The sequence below is a fragment of the Argentina silus genome (assembly GCF_951799395.1).
Source record: "Argentina silus genome assembly, chromosome: 3".
In the NCBI taxonomy this organism is placed as follows: Eukaryota; Metazoa; Chordata; class Actinopteri; order Argentiniformes; family Argentinidae; genus Argentina; species Argentina silus.
In genome coordinates, this window is record NC_139657.1 from 11,706,536 (window position 1) to 11,723,417 (window position 16,882).

The window sequence follows — 16,882 nt, forward strand, 5'->3', positions numbered from 1 at the left end:
AGTTCAGATGGGACTGTGGGCTGGTCCACTGATTGGCCATCAGATATTATATAATGACACGTGATGACAAGATGCTGAAGATCTTAGTGACCACAATTAAAGGAGAGCTAATCGACATGTCAGACAGCCTTTGGAGGACAGACATCTGGCCAACAGGTCTTTCCAGTTTCTATGTATGTGAAACTGTGTGAGGCCCTACAGCAGCTCCATAACAGGAATTTCAAACCTTTCCATGGTAACTTTATTCGAGGAGAAACACTGTATTGGAAACATAAAAAATCTTCAACACAATTCATTCCTCTGATCAGGTCCTATACTGTAGATATCCATTGACTGACTAATCCAGGGCTGTCTTGTCCATCTACATGTCCAATCCTGTGTGTGCTTGTCTTTGTGTAGTCTTGCTCTCTTGTGTCTGCATGGTAGTCAGCGCAGCCCAGGTGCACTGAGGTTATAACACATTAGTCCCTGTTACTTTAAGAAGACCACACACCAGCTGGTGCCTGACAGAATTTCCTAAACATTTTCATGAACTATGAAGAATAGTCAGCTTCCAGCTGTGAGGCAATACCTCTCCCATCTTTGTAACATACCACTAAAGCAAGAATACCCATAAGAGAATGATTATGCACAGGGCTAGCATGTTGCTTCTTCAGAATGTTCCCCTCTCTCACTCTTGTAATGGTGCATTACCTTGCTATCAGATCTCAATCTTTAAGCCTTGTAGGTTTAGGCTGATTGCATAACTCAAGGACTGGCTTGGCATCAACAGCAAAAATAAATACCTGACCTGCAGATTAAGACAACCATGAAATGTGATCTGATGAAGACATTCGGTGTATAAAAGGGCAAGGGCTGGATATACCATACAACACTGTAAACTAATGAATCAGAACAAGTTTGAACATATTTTAATATGATAACAACATATTGAAGTCTGACATTGGTGCAATGTTTTATATAATCGAAAACAGTTCAACACATCGCTTTGCGTCAGAGAGTGGGGGAAACAATTACGTAATTCTGAAACGTAACAAACCACAAGGAACAGTTATTTCTGAAGAGCACACATTCAAGACGAGGACAGGTTGCAAATTAGCTATGCTTCAACTGAGTGGACATGTTATGTCTGCTCCGTCGTCCTGCCTACCAGAGACGGACATTGTGCTTGGGCATGGGGCGCCAGCCTTCGCCACCGCTTGCACGGTGCAATACAACCAATATAGAATGGTCACGTGGAACTAAGAGACAGACACGTACGGCACAACCTACTTCCATACGCCGCCCCGAACTCTTACATAATGCGCTCCTAATCACAAATCTGGCAGACGGCCAGTTTGCCCTCAGAGAACCCCACTCTCCACTGACATTAGGTCGAAATTTACTGTAAAGGAAAAACAAGAGAAATAACCAAACTTTTTTTTCTCCTTAAATCTAGCTGTGTTAAATAAAAAAACAAACATATTTATGCACCTCATACTGTAGGCCTACAGATACAGGCTAGGCGCCCAAAAAAACCTATTTCAGTCCAGTAGTATCGGGCCAGTAACTGTTATCCAAAACAAATAGGCTTATAGGCAAACTAGTTTCAGTAAACTTTAATAAGACACAACATTGTGAGGCCTTGGAGATGAAGTACATCGGAATGCTCTTTTTGATTTAGAGAACATACACGACCAAGAATGAATGGAATCACAGCACACGAGTTTGACACGGAGGGAATGATGATGTAACAGACTAATAAAATGACTACAAAAACACAGCAAAAAAAAAGGAGGAAAAAAAAGCGTGAAATACGAAATCTAGATACTTTATAAAGACACATCAACAATAAAAAAACAAACCAAAAAAACCCAGGTATTTAAAGTCCATTCAATATTCCTTGAGATCATTGAAGAAATGAAGACTGACTGAGTCTTGGAAGGAGTGCCATGCTCCTTGATGTGATCCCTTCAAACAGTAAGTCTATATTGGAAGTCTTTGGTGTCTCTTAGGAGAACAGCAGGACCTTCTGCAAAGTCCTCCTGAGCTGCAGCCTCTCGTCAGGCTTGCTGTCTGGGATCATGCCTGCACTTCTCTCTGCGCTCAACTGGATGGCTGGCCTCCTCTCCCTGACCTCCTGCAGCCCTGCTTGGGTCACGTTGCGACAGAAGTCCACTTGCACTTCTGTCAGGTTGGCTCCATGCGCCACCACCGCCTGCAGAACACTGTCGCTGATGCGGACGCAGTTCTCCAGGCGTAGGCTCCGCAGCCTCCTGCAGCTCTGCAGCACAGCAATCACGTCATGGTCTGTGATGTGTCCACAGCCCGACAGGGTCAGGGAAAGCAGGTTAGGACACCTGGAAGGCGAGACATTATAGGTTATAGGCCAGGTTAAACATCACTGAGACAAGCACTTAACAACCGTGTAGGAACAATAGAATTCCAGTGGAGTAAGCCTTAGTCATCATGCCTTAGGGCAAATACAAATACTGTTGATACTGTGAATAGTTAACTCACTGCTTGTGGAAAAAGCTGTCAGGGATTAGTTTGTTTGGAGAAGGCCTTGTATAAGCACTGCCGCCCAAAGTGTGCCTCGAAAGTAAGATGAATCTGAACCAGGTAACAGACAATACCAAATGGATCCTGATCTCAGCCATATGGCACTAGACTGTAAACAACACCATTGAGATGTAGGAACCTGATACCTCTGACAATACAACAGACAGACCCAACTACCTTTTGTCCTAGTGGACATGGTTAGGCTTCTACACTGTGTGCCTTTATTTAAGAAAGAAAAAAGTGTCGTATCCACGGCAGAAGAGGAAAGTTGCAGGTCCTCAGTCCTTAGATGGACTTGCATTACTGTGCTACGACAGTATAGTAACGCCATGTTCCTCCAGGGTCAGGGGGAGCGCTGCAGCCTGCTGGTAGGCCAGCATAGCATACGTCTGGCAGACGGTAGAAGCTGACAGCAGAAGCTTTGGGATGTCATTCATGTCAGGGGAGGCTGGTGGAGGCAGACATTAGAGGACACACGTGGTTGAAACCATTCCTCATTCCATTCCATGCATTACAATGAGCCTGTCCTCCGATTTCTACCTCCACCAGCCTCCACTGATTCACAGTCACCAATGCAGATTACATAAAGACTTACATAATCTTAACCGTTTGTGAAGCAAACATATTCACGTTGACTGTGAGAGTTATAACCTCTGGAGACTGTACATTGGGAGATACACAGTCAATACACGTGCCCCCAGACTTCATTGTTGCATGGGGCCAGTGTGGGGCTATCAGCGGATTAGATTGGATGGTGTTGATAGACACAGAGAAAGGCGGATTTCAGGAATAACCAGAGTTGAATGCCAATGGTCTGATAGGTTTATTGTTGTTTCCCAATGACCACAGTCAGTGTGATTCACAGGAAGAGATGACTCCTCATGCCTATAAATGTGAGCAAACACAGCAGGGATACAAGCCTCATAAACCCTCGTTACATAATAATGCACCCCTCACCCGTGGCACCTCCCCTCCCTTTGTGCAGATGTTTTTAAGAAGGGGCAGCACTTTACACAACAGCCTGTGCCTCATGCTTCTCTCTCTCTTTCCTAACATCACATACACACACACACATACACACACACACACACACACACACACACACACACACACACACACACGCACGTATGCACGCACACACACACACAGATTATCTCATATATTTTCCAGTGTATAAATCATTTAGATTTATTTTCTTGGATTTGTGCCTACTGTATAGCATAGGAATACATAATATATGTAGTCATGTGAGATCTGCATGAAACTTTTTTTTAATTTTTTTTTATCATACTGGAAACCAAGTTGCATCACCAAATGTGACTCCGAATAATTGCTTATTATTACAAACTGTCACAGCAATGACAGTGTGAATCATATCACAGGGAATAGCCTGTGAATTACTTTGAACCATCATATGCCGTAATGTCAACAAGATTTACATAGTAAAACCTTAGTTAATTAAAACCTCAAGTGATTTGACCACTGAAGTTCTTCTCCTGACTGCTAGAGGGGGACACTATGGAGTGCAAGGGGACACTGTAGTTGAAATAGGAGGGCTGTTTGGAGGAAACCAAAAATTGCAAAGTCTGTGGCAGTCTATACCCTTTTCATACCTCTTCAATTATCTCTCTGGATTACTTGTTTTAATCAGTTATTCTGTTTGGTTAAACCTCTCCAGTGAACTCTATGGGCACAAGGCCTGCAACTATAAAGTTCAACTTATATGACCTCTGTTGCCATTGTGATTTTCATTGAGTGATAGCCTCAGATAAAGTTACACTCATTTTAAGCGCAGACACTTCGAACTACAAGAATATTACCTGTGTCACGTGCCAAGGCTTCTTATGTCACACACTGGCATGGGGTCAATAGTCTGGAGATTTGAGCAACATTATAGTTTTTATGATGTGAATTGTTCTGATGCTGTGACTCACTAACTTACCATCATCAGGGTATTTACTGTAATAGCATATGTGACCCTAACTCATGCATTAACAGACAGCTGGCATTACAATTACACTAAACTGGAAAATACATGAAATGACACCATATAAACAGAGTTCCAACAACGTTCTGTGTTTTATAGATTTTCCTCCCTTCAAATGAAACAGACCTCAGCCTGGCATCAGTGCATGTGTGAAGCCCCGTCCAGGAAGAGGCATGCAGACTCAAGCGCACATGTTCATTCCTCTCAAAGCAACAAAGAGCCAATTGTAGGCTCCACCTGCCTGTGTAAATCTTCAGATGGGAGCAGACGGGGGAGGGCCTATGGCCACATCAGTCTCTTTATCTTTTCCACTGCCTCTTTATCTTTTGCTCTCTCTTCTTCTACTCCTACTCTGTCACGTGCCCTCGCTTTTATCAGTGTTTATCAGACTGTTGTCTGCCACTCTGTGGCGGCTTGAGGGGGTGAGATACTGTACAGTACACAGATGATGCAGACAAAGTAGGTGGTTCTACATTTGCACGGTGTCAGGGCTCTGGCCTGGCTCTTAGGTTTCACAATACAGGAAAACTTTGTGGAGTTAAATACTGTATTGAGCTCTTTAACAAATGAGCCAGCCCCCTTGGCTGCTGTTCTCCCAGACAGACAGTAATAAAGTGTGGTCACCAGACTCGTCACTGGCCATTACTGCCTGGCTCAGAGAAAATGTCCAGGGACCTCATTATTCCTCTCAATGTCTAATTCATCTCTACAGCCAGCTTCACATTCTACATTTTCAATAATAATCAAATATAACAGTCATCAAATTAATTGACATATATATATATCTTTCTGTCAGCTGACATCCAATTTTGTAAGTGGAAATGTGTTTTTAATGAGAGCGTCATGAAATCAATTATGTTTTTTTAACAGAAAACGTGTGGCTGTATTTGTCCCCCTTAAATGTATAGTATGTACTATACTATAGTATGTATCACAGGGAAGTGTTAGTCAGAGGGGAGTTCAGTTAAGGGGTAAATGCCCTAGTCTTTCCATTACCTCTCCTCAGAGGCAGGGTATGCTTGAGGAGCTGTTTACATTCACATTCATTTTCAAACCATTTCAGAGTCAAGCAAAGCCATTTATCTCCCCTATTGCTTAGAAGGAAACATAATTAACTTCCTTAGGCTGTGGGATATTGAAGGAGGGCAGAGAAGGTTGATGTCCTGTGGCCTGATTTACTGACAGTTGTTGTGTTACAAACCACAGAGGGGGGTCTGTAGTCATCTCTGAGCTAATCTGAGACAGCTGCCACCAGCAAATCTCTGAATATACCCTACAAATAACCAAGTTACCCAATTCTTTATTAGAAATAAATGATTTTCCTTGAATTTACACAAAATCCTTGAATTTAAGGTTCCAGTGAATGTAAGATCACTTCAGTAAAATAATGTGTGCTGGTTTATTGAATGGGTGAATATTGAAGACATTTAGGAATAAAAGATATTTAAAATGGAGTGACAGGAAGATAAGAATTTATAATAAAAAATAAAAAAAAACTCAGATATACTATATACTACTGTCTATTTCACCATACAGCACATACTGATCATGATAAATCATCATTGGCAAACCATCACAAAGATTAATACTGGATATGATGACATGGGAGTGGAGGAGCACACACACACACACACACACACACACACACACACACACACGCAAACACTCACATGTGGCCCACCCGGGCCAGGAAGGTGCTGACCAGGCTTTCATGTTTACTACAGATGTCCCTCTGGAACATGGTCTTCATCCAGTCCTCGATGTTGCACACTTTGACCCTACTGGAGTGCCAGCATACAGCCAGGTAGCGCAGCGAGGGGCCCAGTACAAAGTTGTCCCTCTTCAGTTGGCACGGGGAGCTGAAGTGGAGCAGTGACCACAGACAAGGATCCAGAAACACTTCCCGGAGCCAGGAGCATGTGAGTGACAGACTCCTGCGGCTGTCTTTGTCCAGGAAGGAGAAGAGGTGAAGTAAGCACTCACGGTTGAGCTGGGTGAAGCGCATGGTGAGCTGGCTGAGAGAGAAAGAGAGGCCTCCTCCCAAGGGCTGTGGTACAGGCCAGCCTGCTGCTGACACACAGCAACAATGAGGCTGCAGTCTGCATTGTGTGGCCTGGATACATGATGCCTCCTTAGGCGAACACTAGGGCCTGTGCACATATAAGGCGGTGGAATGGAGGTTATTTTGGGAGAACAACTGCTAGTGCTGTCAAAATGGAGATGTGTGAGCCACACACTCCCTCTCCATCTGCCACTGCTCTCTCAACAGTAGGCAGTTCACTGGACTGGGCCAGATGTTTGGACTGATGTGGCCCCGATTCTCAAACATATGGGGCCTGGCCCTAACATATACAAGCTCAATGGGACTTTTTTTTTTAAAGTAAAGCCCATTTGGCTGATCGGTGTGTGTGTGTAATGAGAGCTCAAAGTTGTTTCCTGCGATGTTTATTTTTGTGCTTAAACTCAGGTTATCTAATTTAAGGTAATCATAACATAATGTATTTAATTAGATCATCACAAATTGACCTATATACAGTATATATACCTACTATGAGCAGTAGCTGGGTGGTAGACTATTTAAAAAACATTCTGAGATAACATTCTCAAGCATTCTCAAATAACCTATTATATAATCAAATGATCTATTCAAACTGGTAACAGGATGTCACTGAAGCATTAATGCTGCTTATCCATTTGTGAAAGAACACAGTGAACTATGTCATGACCTAAGTGTGTGTCTCTGACCCTAGTAATGTTCAATTCATCACAGAGCACATTGCGCAAGCTGCCCCGTGCTCTACCTCCACCATATCATAGTGAGCAACCCGGTCTATGACCAACACAGGACATTGACAAACGTCACTGCAGGGAGTGTGATTACAGTCTGTACTCTGTGACTATGAGTCATGAAGCACTAGCTAGCCTAGGGCTTGCAACAGCAGCACTACAAACACAAGGCAACGTGAGCTTATCTGCAGCTGTGTGACCTAAGCTCCCCAAAAAAAACAAAAAACACTTATGTGTTAATGAGGACAGAGTAGCAAGCCCACAGACAGACACCTGTGAGCGGGCTACGGAGAGCAGCTGTTCCTCCTTAGCATACGGGAGGGCTTGTTCCTGCCTACAGTAGGCGGGGAAGCTGCCCAGCTAGCACGTGTCCTGAGGGGAGCCCGTTTGTTCTGCCCCTGAGAGGTTGTGTGTGTGTGTGTGTGTGTGTGTGTGTGTGTGTGTGTGTGTGTGTGTGTGTGTGTGTGTGTGTGTGTGTGTTCCATAAAAGGAACAGAGGAAGAACATAAAGCCCTGCTGAAAGACTTATGATCTGTTTTATTCCGCCTCGGAAACTCGTTGGTGACGTTGGTAAAGTCGTAAATACAACATCAGTGGGTTCCAGCGCCAATTCTTCAACCAATATGATTGCAGCTAGCTAGCTCACATCAATTTCCTAATGTTCACAACATGGACATCTACTTTTGGTTTTCCTTATTGCATTCAAGAGACATCTGCAGAACTAATTTCTCAACCATGTTAAAACTGTACACAAATGAAGAAGACTGTTGATAATTTTTTATCATGTATTGTCAAAATCAGTGTATTTGCAGCCATTTTTTCACAGAGAAGGTGAAAGGTCACAGAAAACATCACAACTTGTGAACTCAGGTATCATCCTTCTACCCTGAGTTTCCCACTTCAAGCTCCGACTTGGAGGCTCGTTCAAGTGCTTATTTCCGAGCGGGAAACTCATATTTATTCTGACATGACCAGAACGCACCATTAAGCACCTAACTCACAGTGCTTTCAGCTATTGGCACCATCTAAACTGCTCTTCATTTCCATTCTATCACGAGGCCAACGGAAAATTACGCTTGGCTTGAAAATGAATACCGGTTGTTAAATTTTGCTTTACTTACTCTCACCGTAGGTGAAATGTTAGGAATGCTGAGTCTCTCCTACATGTTTGTGTAGGTTAGAAACTATTATAGGATTAGACAATCTAAAACAACAGGACTAGTGCCTATGAAAAAGCAACAGGGTTCACCATGTAGGGTAAGAGTGCCTTAGCTAGTACACATGTAACAAAGCATGACTTCCCCTTGCTCCTTCAATGAAGGACAACATGTAAAGGGCTGGGAACACTTCCCACTGGAAGAAGACACAGATGGCTGAATGTTACAACCTGAATGAAGACACACACTCCGTTCAACTCCATCTGTATCTCTTTTAATTTGTGGTCAGTTAATTTGTGGTCAGTTTGTGGTGGCTTGGTTCTGGGCTCTCGCCTCAATTCATCCTAACATAAGTACTCTAACAGGGGGTGTTTCTGCCATCTAAAACATTAGAAAAATAACACATCAACACCTGGAAGATTAACATGTATTCAGTGACATAAGATTGGCTCTCTGACCTAAATGTCATTTCACATTTCCTGTTTGATTAACACGTTTCTTATTCAGAAGACAACATTTCTCTACTTTCTACACTGAATTCATTTCCTCATAAAATGCCTACTTCAAGAAGTCTGCCGACAGAGCTGGTTATGAAAAAACATCAAGAGAACATTTTCTGAATCATGATACCAATCTAATTTCACATTGGTTCTGGTCAAGAGGAACAGTCATTTACTAAAATCATAACATTTTAAATCAAAATATGCTAAGTTCTAATGCCTAAAATCACCTCCAGTTGTTGGAGTACAGAATTATCAGATTGCGTAGAGAAGGCCAAGAGTAAGAGACACAACTGTTTAACAACTTATAAAACCCATAACTTTAAATATGATCAGAATATTGGCAAAGTGAATCTCCTCAGCCCTGTCTACCTAACATTGAGATTCACCAAGGCCAAAGCTTCCTCCATCATTAAACGATCACCTTTGGAATCTATTACATAAGGAGAAGTCTGCCTCAATAGAGGAATGTAACATGAAGAAAAAAAAAGAAAAGGCAAACACTTTTCATACTGAACAAAATCGAGCAGCAATTTAGTTTTACAAGAGGTTATCTGAGGAAGTGTTTGGTACAAAAAACAAAAACAGGGGCTACTGCAACATGTGCACGCTGAGAGGTAAGTTTTCCAAGTGAAGCAAGGGATTGGGGAAGAGACACAGAACTGGTCTGGGGCCGTGAGCAGTCCGAAGGCTTCAGTGTGGAGCTGATGTTAAAGCTTGGCGTCACTCTCCAAGGCAGCTCTGTCCACGGCTGTCTTGTCCGAGGCAGCCACCTTGTCTGAGACACCTGCCTTGTCCGACCGCTCCACGTAGAAAAGGATGTAGGCCTTGGCTTTGACCACAGTTTCCTCCTCTGTCAGAGTGACAGTGCTGTCGTTGAAGTGGTACCAGCGGCCCTCGTGGCTACCGTATGCCGTGTAATGTCCCGATCCCACCCTGTGAACACAGATACATCAGATTCACTGTCCTGTTGCCTGCCTTTATGCAATAATCACTATTCTTTTCTCACTTATCTGTAAAAGGGAGTGGGACACAGTCAGTAAGCTCATTCGTCAGGGACAACAGTGCCACGAGGCAAGGTTTCCATCTAGTGGGCAATTGGGGATACAACAATCTCTTGGAAAGCATAAAACAGCTCACGACATCCACTCACCCAGATCCGTGATGCACCACCACAGCAGCGAGGTCATACAGGCAACTCTCTGGCAAAGAATTCTCCGGCTGCACACACAAAAAACAAAAGCCTGGTCAGAATTCCCCCCTTTAAGCCCAGTTCTGACACTGTCATGAGGTACAGCCCAGATGTTCCACCACAAGGCTCACCTCCAGTAAGTAGCACTTCATGTCCAGACCTCGCAGTGGGAACTCCACATAGGTGTCTACTTTATTCCTCAGATATGCCGTCCAGTGGAATCTTTTCAGGTGCAAAGACAAAACCTGGCATAGGAAATCAGAAACATATAGGGATTGGCTGTTCATTCATGGTCACTCTCGACATAACATCTATAAACTACACTTGCTTGCTCTGTTTGGTCCGAGGGTACACACATGAGGGATGTATAAATATGTGAGGATATCATCAACATACAGTATCCATCAGGAAACAATCGATGCTCTTATCTGGTCTCAAACCTTTGGGAGCTTCTGGACCCAGAATTTCTTGGTGGATTTCTGGCGCTTTTTACACTTATGGCACATGTAGAGCTCCGTCTCGTCAAGCTCCTCCAGGTCTGTGAAACTGCGCAGGCAGTCTACGATAAATAATAATACGTTTTACTTGTAATGCGCTTCTCAAACACGACTAAGGCTTTAATGAGACAGAGACAGAACATAAAGACCACCTAAAGACCAAGAATAAGTAATAACTAAACTAATAACACAGGTGTTACACCCCACCACTGTGCAATAAGAGAGCTTACCACGCAAGGTGCAGGTGGGCCCAGGCTCTTGGTCCTTTGTTCTCTTGTTTCTGAACTGACTGGGAATGTCCAAAGACAGATCTGGAGGACAGAGGGATGGGGTCACCACCATCTCCTGAACGCCACACTAACTTTGAGTGGGGTCTCAATGGGAGGGAGGGAGGGAGGGCGAGTGAATGGGTCTTACCAAGGAACGGATCAAACTTTCTCGATTCTGTCCCGCATATCAGGCAGTTGACTTCATTCTGAAGCACACCACCAAATATGGACGTCACGACAGTGGAGGTCCCATTTCTGGAAGGAAAATACAAACGCAACATTGCTTCAGAGGAGCCAGCGGGCATATTTTATAATAAATGACGGCTATGACATTGACTAAGAGTGCTCATTATAGACATTTTCTCCTCTGTGTAAACTACTTTTTGAATACGACAAGCTCTCATCATGTCTCATAGCCTGGATGCAGCAGTGTGAATGGACAAGTGACTGATGGCACGTAGTTAGTCACGAACATTGGTTCCTAATTGGATTACTGTACAAGCGGACATACACACTCAACCACTTCCCCAGCACACTGTAAAGTAGTCTGTCCTGCTCTCCCACATGGGAGCATTCCCAATAGGATTACACTGCCATATCACTCCACACGACCCACTGAGCACGTCTCAACAAAGGCCCATATTTTCAAAAGCCCATCAAATCCACTTACTGTAGGCTGCCTTTCCACCCTCTATGAGCTTCCCTTGCTGAGTCTAGCAAAGGGGGATCTTAATGGAATCACAACGGGCCAAACAGTCATATAGCAACACGGCGGTGTTGTAACAGCAGAGTCCTAGTACACAATGAGAGCAGCCTGCAGCGCAGAGTGCAATCTCTACAACCAGGAATACAGACTCGCAATTAGTGAGTCATGTCTAGTGCGAGGCAGAACATGACTCCTACTGTGTCGGGCACTCTTGGTGGTATGCTAAAACACCTGCACGTGGCCCGTTCTGCAGGTGAAAACACCATTCACCCTCTCACACACGCACGCACGTCTACAGGACGGCTCTAGAGATTGGATGCGTAGTGCAGAGGAGGATGCCCTACATGCAGCATTTGCCCCCTGTGGTGGAGAGCTTGACCCCATCCGGAGGGAGGGCAGGGTGGGCGGCCCCGTTGCGACTGCCCTGGAGCTCCCTGTGGAGATGATCCAGCAAGTAACGCATGAACTCATGGGCGTCCTGCTGCTGGTAGCCCCTGGACACAGACAAAACACAGGTGTAGGATATCAATGGGTATGTCACTACTGTCAGCCACATAAAGAGCTCACAGAGAGCCACAGTACAGGTCGAGCATCATAACTTGACTTTCAAATCAGAGGAAACAAGTTCAATTGAGGAAGCATGAATGAAAGCTTGCCATCTAGTTGAACCTAAAGTAATAGCCAGGAGATTTTAAACAAACAATATAGATGATGAAAACATTTTCCAAATACCTGAAATTTGGCATGATTTTCCAAACAACATAGAATAAGGAGTCTGGGCTGAAGGCAGTCTGGCTCCCTTGCCATAGGGAACAGAGGGTTTTCCTGAACTCCTCCACGAGGGACCTGCTCAACACACAAGGAACAAGAGCCTTACAGTCAATAATACCTCTCACTGCTTAGTCTGGCACGTTCAACAGCACTTCTCATTCAGCTCTAGTAACTCTATCCGCCCCAGGCAGGCCTGCTGTTGCTCTGGGTGGTTGCTCAAAGTGCCATTATCGACCTCCTGCTGGGAGATTCAATTTAACCACTAGCAGAAAAGCTGCACATTCAACATGACTGACATAGAAAACATGCATCGAGATATCCGCTCAGATCAAAGCTTTCCTGCTATGACAAGCAAAACACGTTTGACAACTTTATTAACCCCTGTATATTTACAGAGCATGCATCCAATGCAATGAGACACGTGTGAATTCAAGCTATCATAATTCAGTTTGGTTTAATTCAGTTCCCTCCCGCCGTGTCCCTCCACCTGAAGAGGACCTTACACACTGGTGTCCCCTTGGCTGCGTGTGTGGTACATCCTTCTTCCTGCTGTTTTACCACTGCGCAGAGCCACTGCAGGCAACTCCTTGAAATAGCAGCTGAACTGCTGAATGTTGCTGGAAGACAGAAACACTTTCTCAACATATCAGCTAACAGTTATAAGGTGTATAACAGGGGAGGCTGGTGGAGGTAGAAATCGGAGGACAGGCTCATTCCATTCCATGCATTACAATGAGCCCGTCCTCCGGTGTCTGCCTCCACTGGTGTGTACAGTATAATCACTGAGACCTTCCAAAATATACAATTAGAATTGTTCAAAGCTCACCATTCCATTCAATTTAATGGGCAAATCATGTCAAAAACACAAAACCTTCAGTTCAATTTTAAGATGGAAAAAGGTTCTAAAGGTTACTAATGTCTGAAGGAGTGGGGTGACAGTGGGGAAGGCAGCAAATGAAATACAACAACAAATAAAACCAGCAGGACTCTTTGTGTTAAAAGAACATAAGCTAATATCTGAGGTAGAGGGGAAATCTGGCCTTTGACTGCCTCTGGTTACCAGGCAGCCAGCCTAATCCCCTGGCTGCACCCCAGACTGCATTACTGAAGGATGACTGGCCATGAGGCCCTCGGTCAAAGGCTGAACCTGGCTGCAGACACAGCAGACCACCCACACACTTCAGACTCAGCCCAGAGGCCATGGGGGGACTTTGGACCAGAGGCTTACCTGAGGGACTGCAAGATGGCGTTCATGAAACACGTGTTGCCCAGGTTGCGTAGGCCCGTGGCACAGAGAGCTGAGGCCCCACCCTGAGAGAAAAGGGTGGGCACAGTTGAGTGAACACTGACAGAGCTTGCCTCCCAATCTACCACAAATAATCATGAGGGCGGAATGAATGCTAATATTCAAATACTACACAAATTAAAGGTACATTTGAAAGCAATATTCATTCCCAGCAGTGCTACTGGACTCTCATCATTAATTGTTCAATCACTTCACCGTCTTATCAACGCCCCCCCCCCCCCAAAAAAAAAAAAAAAAAAAAAAACTAGGAACAAGCTCATGTGTATCCTAGGTGTATTTTTCTTCAAATGTTTTGGGCACAACCCCTAAAATGTAGCCATTACTGTACAAAAGTGATTCTGCATGGACACTTATAGCCTTTTCTATTAATTCATATGGTAAAAGTCCTAGGCTTTGGCACAGCCTTTACTGTGCTTGGACTGGGAGTGCTCCGAATAGTCATGCCTGTGTCTTTCAAGATAACAGAATCAGGTCAACCAGAAGAGCAACAACTCAGCTGTGACTCAGTGACAATCATTTTCTCATTCTGAAAGTGAGGGCTGTTGAAAACTCTGTTTCCTGAAATTGGAACAGTTCATTATAATTCAGGTCAAGATGTTTACAGTCATCTTTATACAATAAGGTAATGAAGACTGTGCTGTTCATATGAATAGAAGACAGTTTGCTCACTGGTAATGGAAACAAGGATAACGTTTATGGTACACTTACATTGTCTTTCAATAGCTTGTTGTTTGGAGAAGAGCTCTCCACAAGTTTTCTTTTCCTTTGTCTGTCAACAGTCAATGGTGAACTGAAAGAGAGAAATTGCATTATACCCAACGTACTGGGTCATGTCTAATATGCTGTGTTGAGTCCATTTAATCATGTCAGCTGAGTGATTTTGTTGTCAGAATGGCACTCGCTGGCTCCTTTAAGAGGAACCAGAACCAAGCACTTAGAATAATTACTGTGTCAAGAAATAGTTTATGGTTGTAATGGAAAAACTATTTATAAAATTATTGGGAAAAATGGGTGCAGTTTGAATTTCCAGCACTCCCCCTGTGCATGGAGGGTCAATAAATCATTCCATTTCCATTTGAAAGTGGTCTAGAAAAATAAAACATTGAGCTATATTTCACTGATACAACTAATCCAGCAAAACCTGTGTCCATTTGCCAAACATCACTATTTTTCAATTCTTTAAAGTTATCATGCCATTTGAGACTGTATAAAAAAATAAAAGATTATAACATACAATGGTCATGTGAGATCAGTATCTATATATATATATACACACACACATTTTAAAAATAAACATGAGGATCAGCTTTGTGGAACACTTGGATGCATCTTGTACTCACTTTTCCAAACTCTGGAGATGTTCTCTCACCTTCTGCACCTGCCCCAACTTGGTGTCATTGACAACAAAGTCATCACATCTGTAACTATATGTACAAAGATTAACCTCAACTGCCCAAATTCACAAAAACAAAGGATTCATAGAAATGCTACAATAGTTAGGACACAAAGTCCAGGTGTCACTCTGGTTCATTCTTTCAGGTTAACATAGGCTGCAAGGGTGTCTCTGGGAACTGAAGAGGACCACGGTGGGGTTAGGAAGATTCTCACCAAAACGTGCTGTAGCTGCTGCAGTCCATGCAGACTGAATGCTGAGCCTTCCCCTGCTTCTCACATCTCTTCTGACTACTGCCAGAGACCTGGCTCTCCTCAAAGTGTTTCTTCGCATGCCCGTTCACATATCTTTGGAGAGACATGTTGTCTGCATTAGACACAAAACACATACTACAACTACTCTGTCAGTTTTACATTGGCCGGGGTATACGCAGGGATCCAGAAAGACATGTAGGCTACCATACATCTTGAATGATACCTACAAAAACATGATATGCAGTCATTTGCTGTGTATGTTGAAATACTAACCTTCCACAATGCACATTGAGACAGGTAAGACACACCCAAGGGCTTTTGTTTGACCTGCAAACTAGACAAGGGGCGACATAGAGACATGATATGTGGCATCACGATGATGTCTATGAGGTACACAAAGCATCTGTGCTAGCTGGTGCAGGGACAGTAGTTTCCATTAAACATACGTTAAACAACGAAATCCTCCTAATTCAAGACAGAGGTCTATCGCAGATATTGAATGACATAACGGTAAACATTGTAGCTAGGTCAGGTGGACAAGTGCATGCCATAGTGCAAAATGTGTTGAAACGAACGTTAGCTTGTTAGCTACTACTTGACTCAGTCTTGAGACACTCACCGCTGCAGCACCAGGAGGACGGAGAACCATTCGGGAACCTCGAGGAATCAATGGCAATGCACACACTGGAGTTCAGATGAGGGCACTCCATCAAATTAACGTTAGGCTGCTAGCTAACAACGAATATGTACCTGCGATTGCTGTTGTTGTTGTTAGCTAGCTACTATTACTAGCTAGCTAGCTAACTTCCTAACAACAGCTAGCTAGCTTGCAATGCTGGCTAGTAACGATAGCTAATAAATGTGCATGTGTCGTTATTAAATGTATACTACTGTTGCTTCGCTAGCTAAATCGTCTTTTTATTCTTTGCTCTTAATTTGAGGCAGGTCTGTTTCAATGAGAGCCACGTCTAACGAACCAAACCGATCCCTTCCATGTCTTTAGTGGCTGGGTCTGTTCCGAAAAGATTTCAGCGGTAGTTAGTGTCAAGGGCTAGTCGATTACCAAAAATGTCGATTCCCGACTCTGAGTCGATTCTTGCAGATTAGTTGATTCCAACCATTTCCAAACATTCATGTGTGTATACAAATTCATGTTTTTTTGTGTTTTTTGTGTGTGTTTTTTTCAAGGTTAACTATATATTTGGTGACTACATCTAACTGATGTTATACAACGATACACATTTCGATAATCATGATGAAGATAATAAGTATTTTGGGTTTTTGGAGTCCTGGAGTCGACTTAATCGATTTTCAAATTACACTTTTTTTGTGTCGATTGGAACAATCACCTGAAATGGACATTTAAAGCAATGTATTCCTATTCACACCAAATAAGCTTTAAAAAATTGTCTCACTTCCCCTCCCATATTCCCATCATGCAAGATTTTGGACAGTTTATTAGGTATTTATTAGGACAAGGTATCATATTACTATTTTTATGAACTACACATACGCTAATAGT

The 16,882-nt window shown here is 43.4% G+C and overlaps 2 protein-coding genes across 4 annotated transcripts; both read right to left on the reverse strand.

The window, feature by feature from the left end:
- Window positions 1–1,990: 1,990 nt before the first annotated feature.
- On the reverse strand, window positions 1,991–6,658 carry fbxl22 (F-box and leucine-rich repeat protein 22; the record flags this gene model as incomplete). Its single annotated transcript, XM_083667362.1, has 2 exons — window positions 6,199–6,658; window positions 1,991–2,339 (listed from the first exon to the last, which is right to left on the reverse strand). Exons 1-2 carry the CDS (start codon window positions 6,531–6,533, stop codon window positions 1,991–1,993), a joined length of 684 nt encoding a protein of 227 aa, XP_083523488.1. The 5' UTR covers window positions 6,534–6,658.
- Window positions 6,659–8,730: 2,072 nt separating this feature from the next.
- On the reverse strand, window positions 8,731–16,403 carry usp3 (ubiquitin specific peptidase 3). 3 transcript variants are annotated; one of them, XM_083667125.1, is made up of 15 exons: window positions 15,980–16,403; window positions 15,634–15,687; window positions 15,322–15,453; window positions 15,054–15,137; window positions 14,422–14,503; window positions 13,636–13,718; window positions 12,911–13,024; window positions 12,369–12,482; window positions 11,981–12,130; window positions 11,079–11,185; window positions 10,892–10,972; window positions 10,605–10,723; window positions 10,296–10,409; window positions 10,126–10,193; window positions 8,731–9,908 (listed from the first exon to the last, which is right to left on the reverse strand). In XM_083667125.1, exons 3-15 carry the CDS (start codon window positions 15,348–15,350, stop codon window positions 9,683–9,685), a joined length of 1,371 nt encoding a protein of 456 aa, XP_083523251.1. In that variant the 5' UTR covers window positions 15,351–15,453; window positions 15,634–15,687; window positions 15,980–16,403; the 3' UTR covers window positions 8,731–9,682. The 3 variants fall into 3 exon arrangements, with proteins under 3 accessions (XP_083523251.1, XP_083523250.1, XP_083523252.1); XM_083667124.1 differs by having other exon boundaries at window positions 15,634–15,694; XM_083667126.1 differs by lacking the exons at window positions 11,981–12,130; window positions 12,369–12,482 and having other exon boundaries at window positions 15,634–15,694.
- Window positions 16,404–16,882: the final 479 nt, after the last annotated feature.

Bases quoted from the DNA above. Each gene is read 5' to 3' on its own strand.
- usp3 (XM_083667124.1), bottom strand. From the start codon at position 16,070: ATGGAGTGCCCTCATCTGAACTCCAGTGTGTGCATTGCCATTGATTCC. The intron at 12,483-12,910 runs GTAAGGTCCTCT...TGTGTTGAGCAG, and splicing joins AGCCAAGGGGACACCAGTGT to GTCCCTCGTGGAGGAGTTCA. The intron at 10,194-10,295 runs GTGAGCCTTGTG...TTGTGTGTGCAG, and splicing joins TGAAGTGCTACTTACTGGAG to CCGGAGAATTCTTTGCCAGA.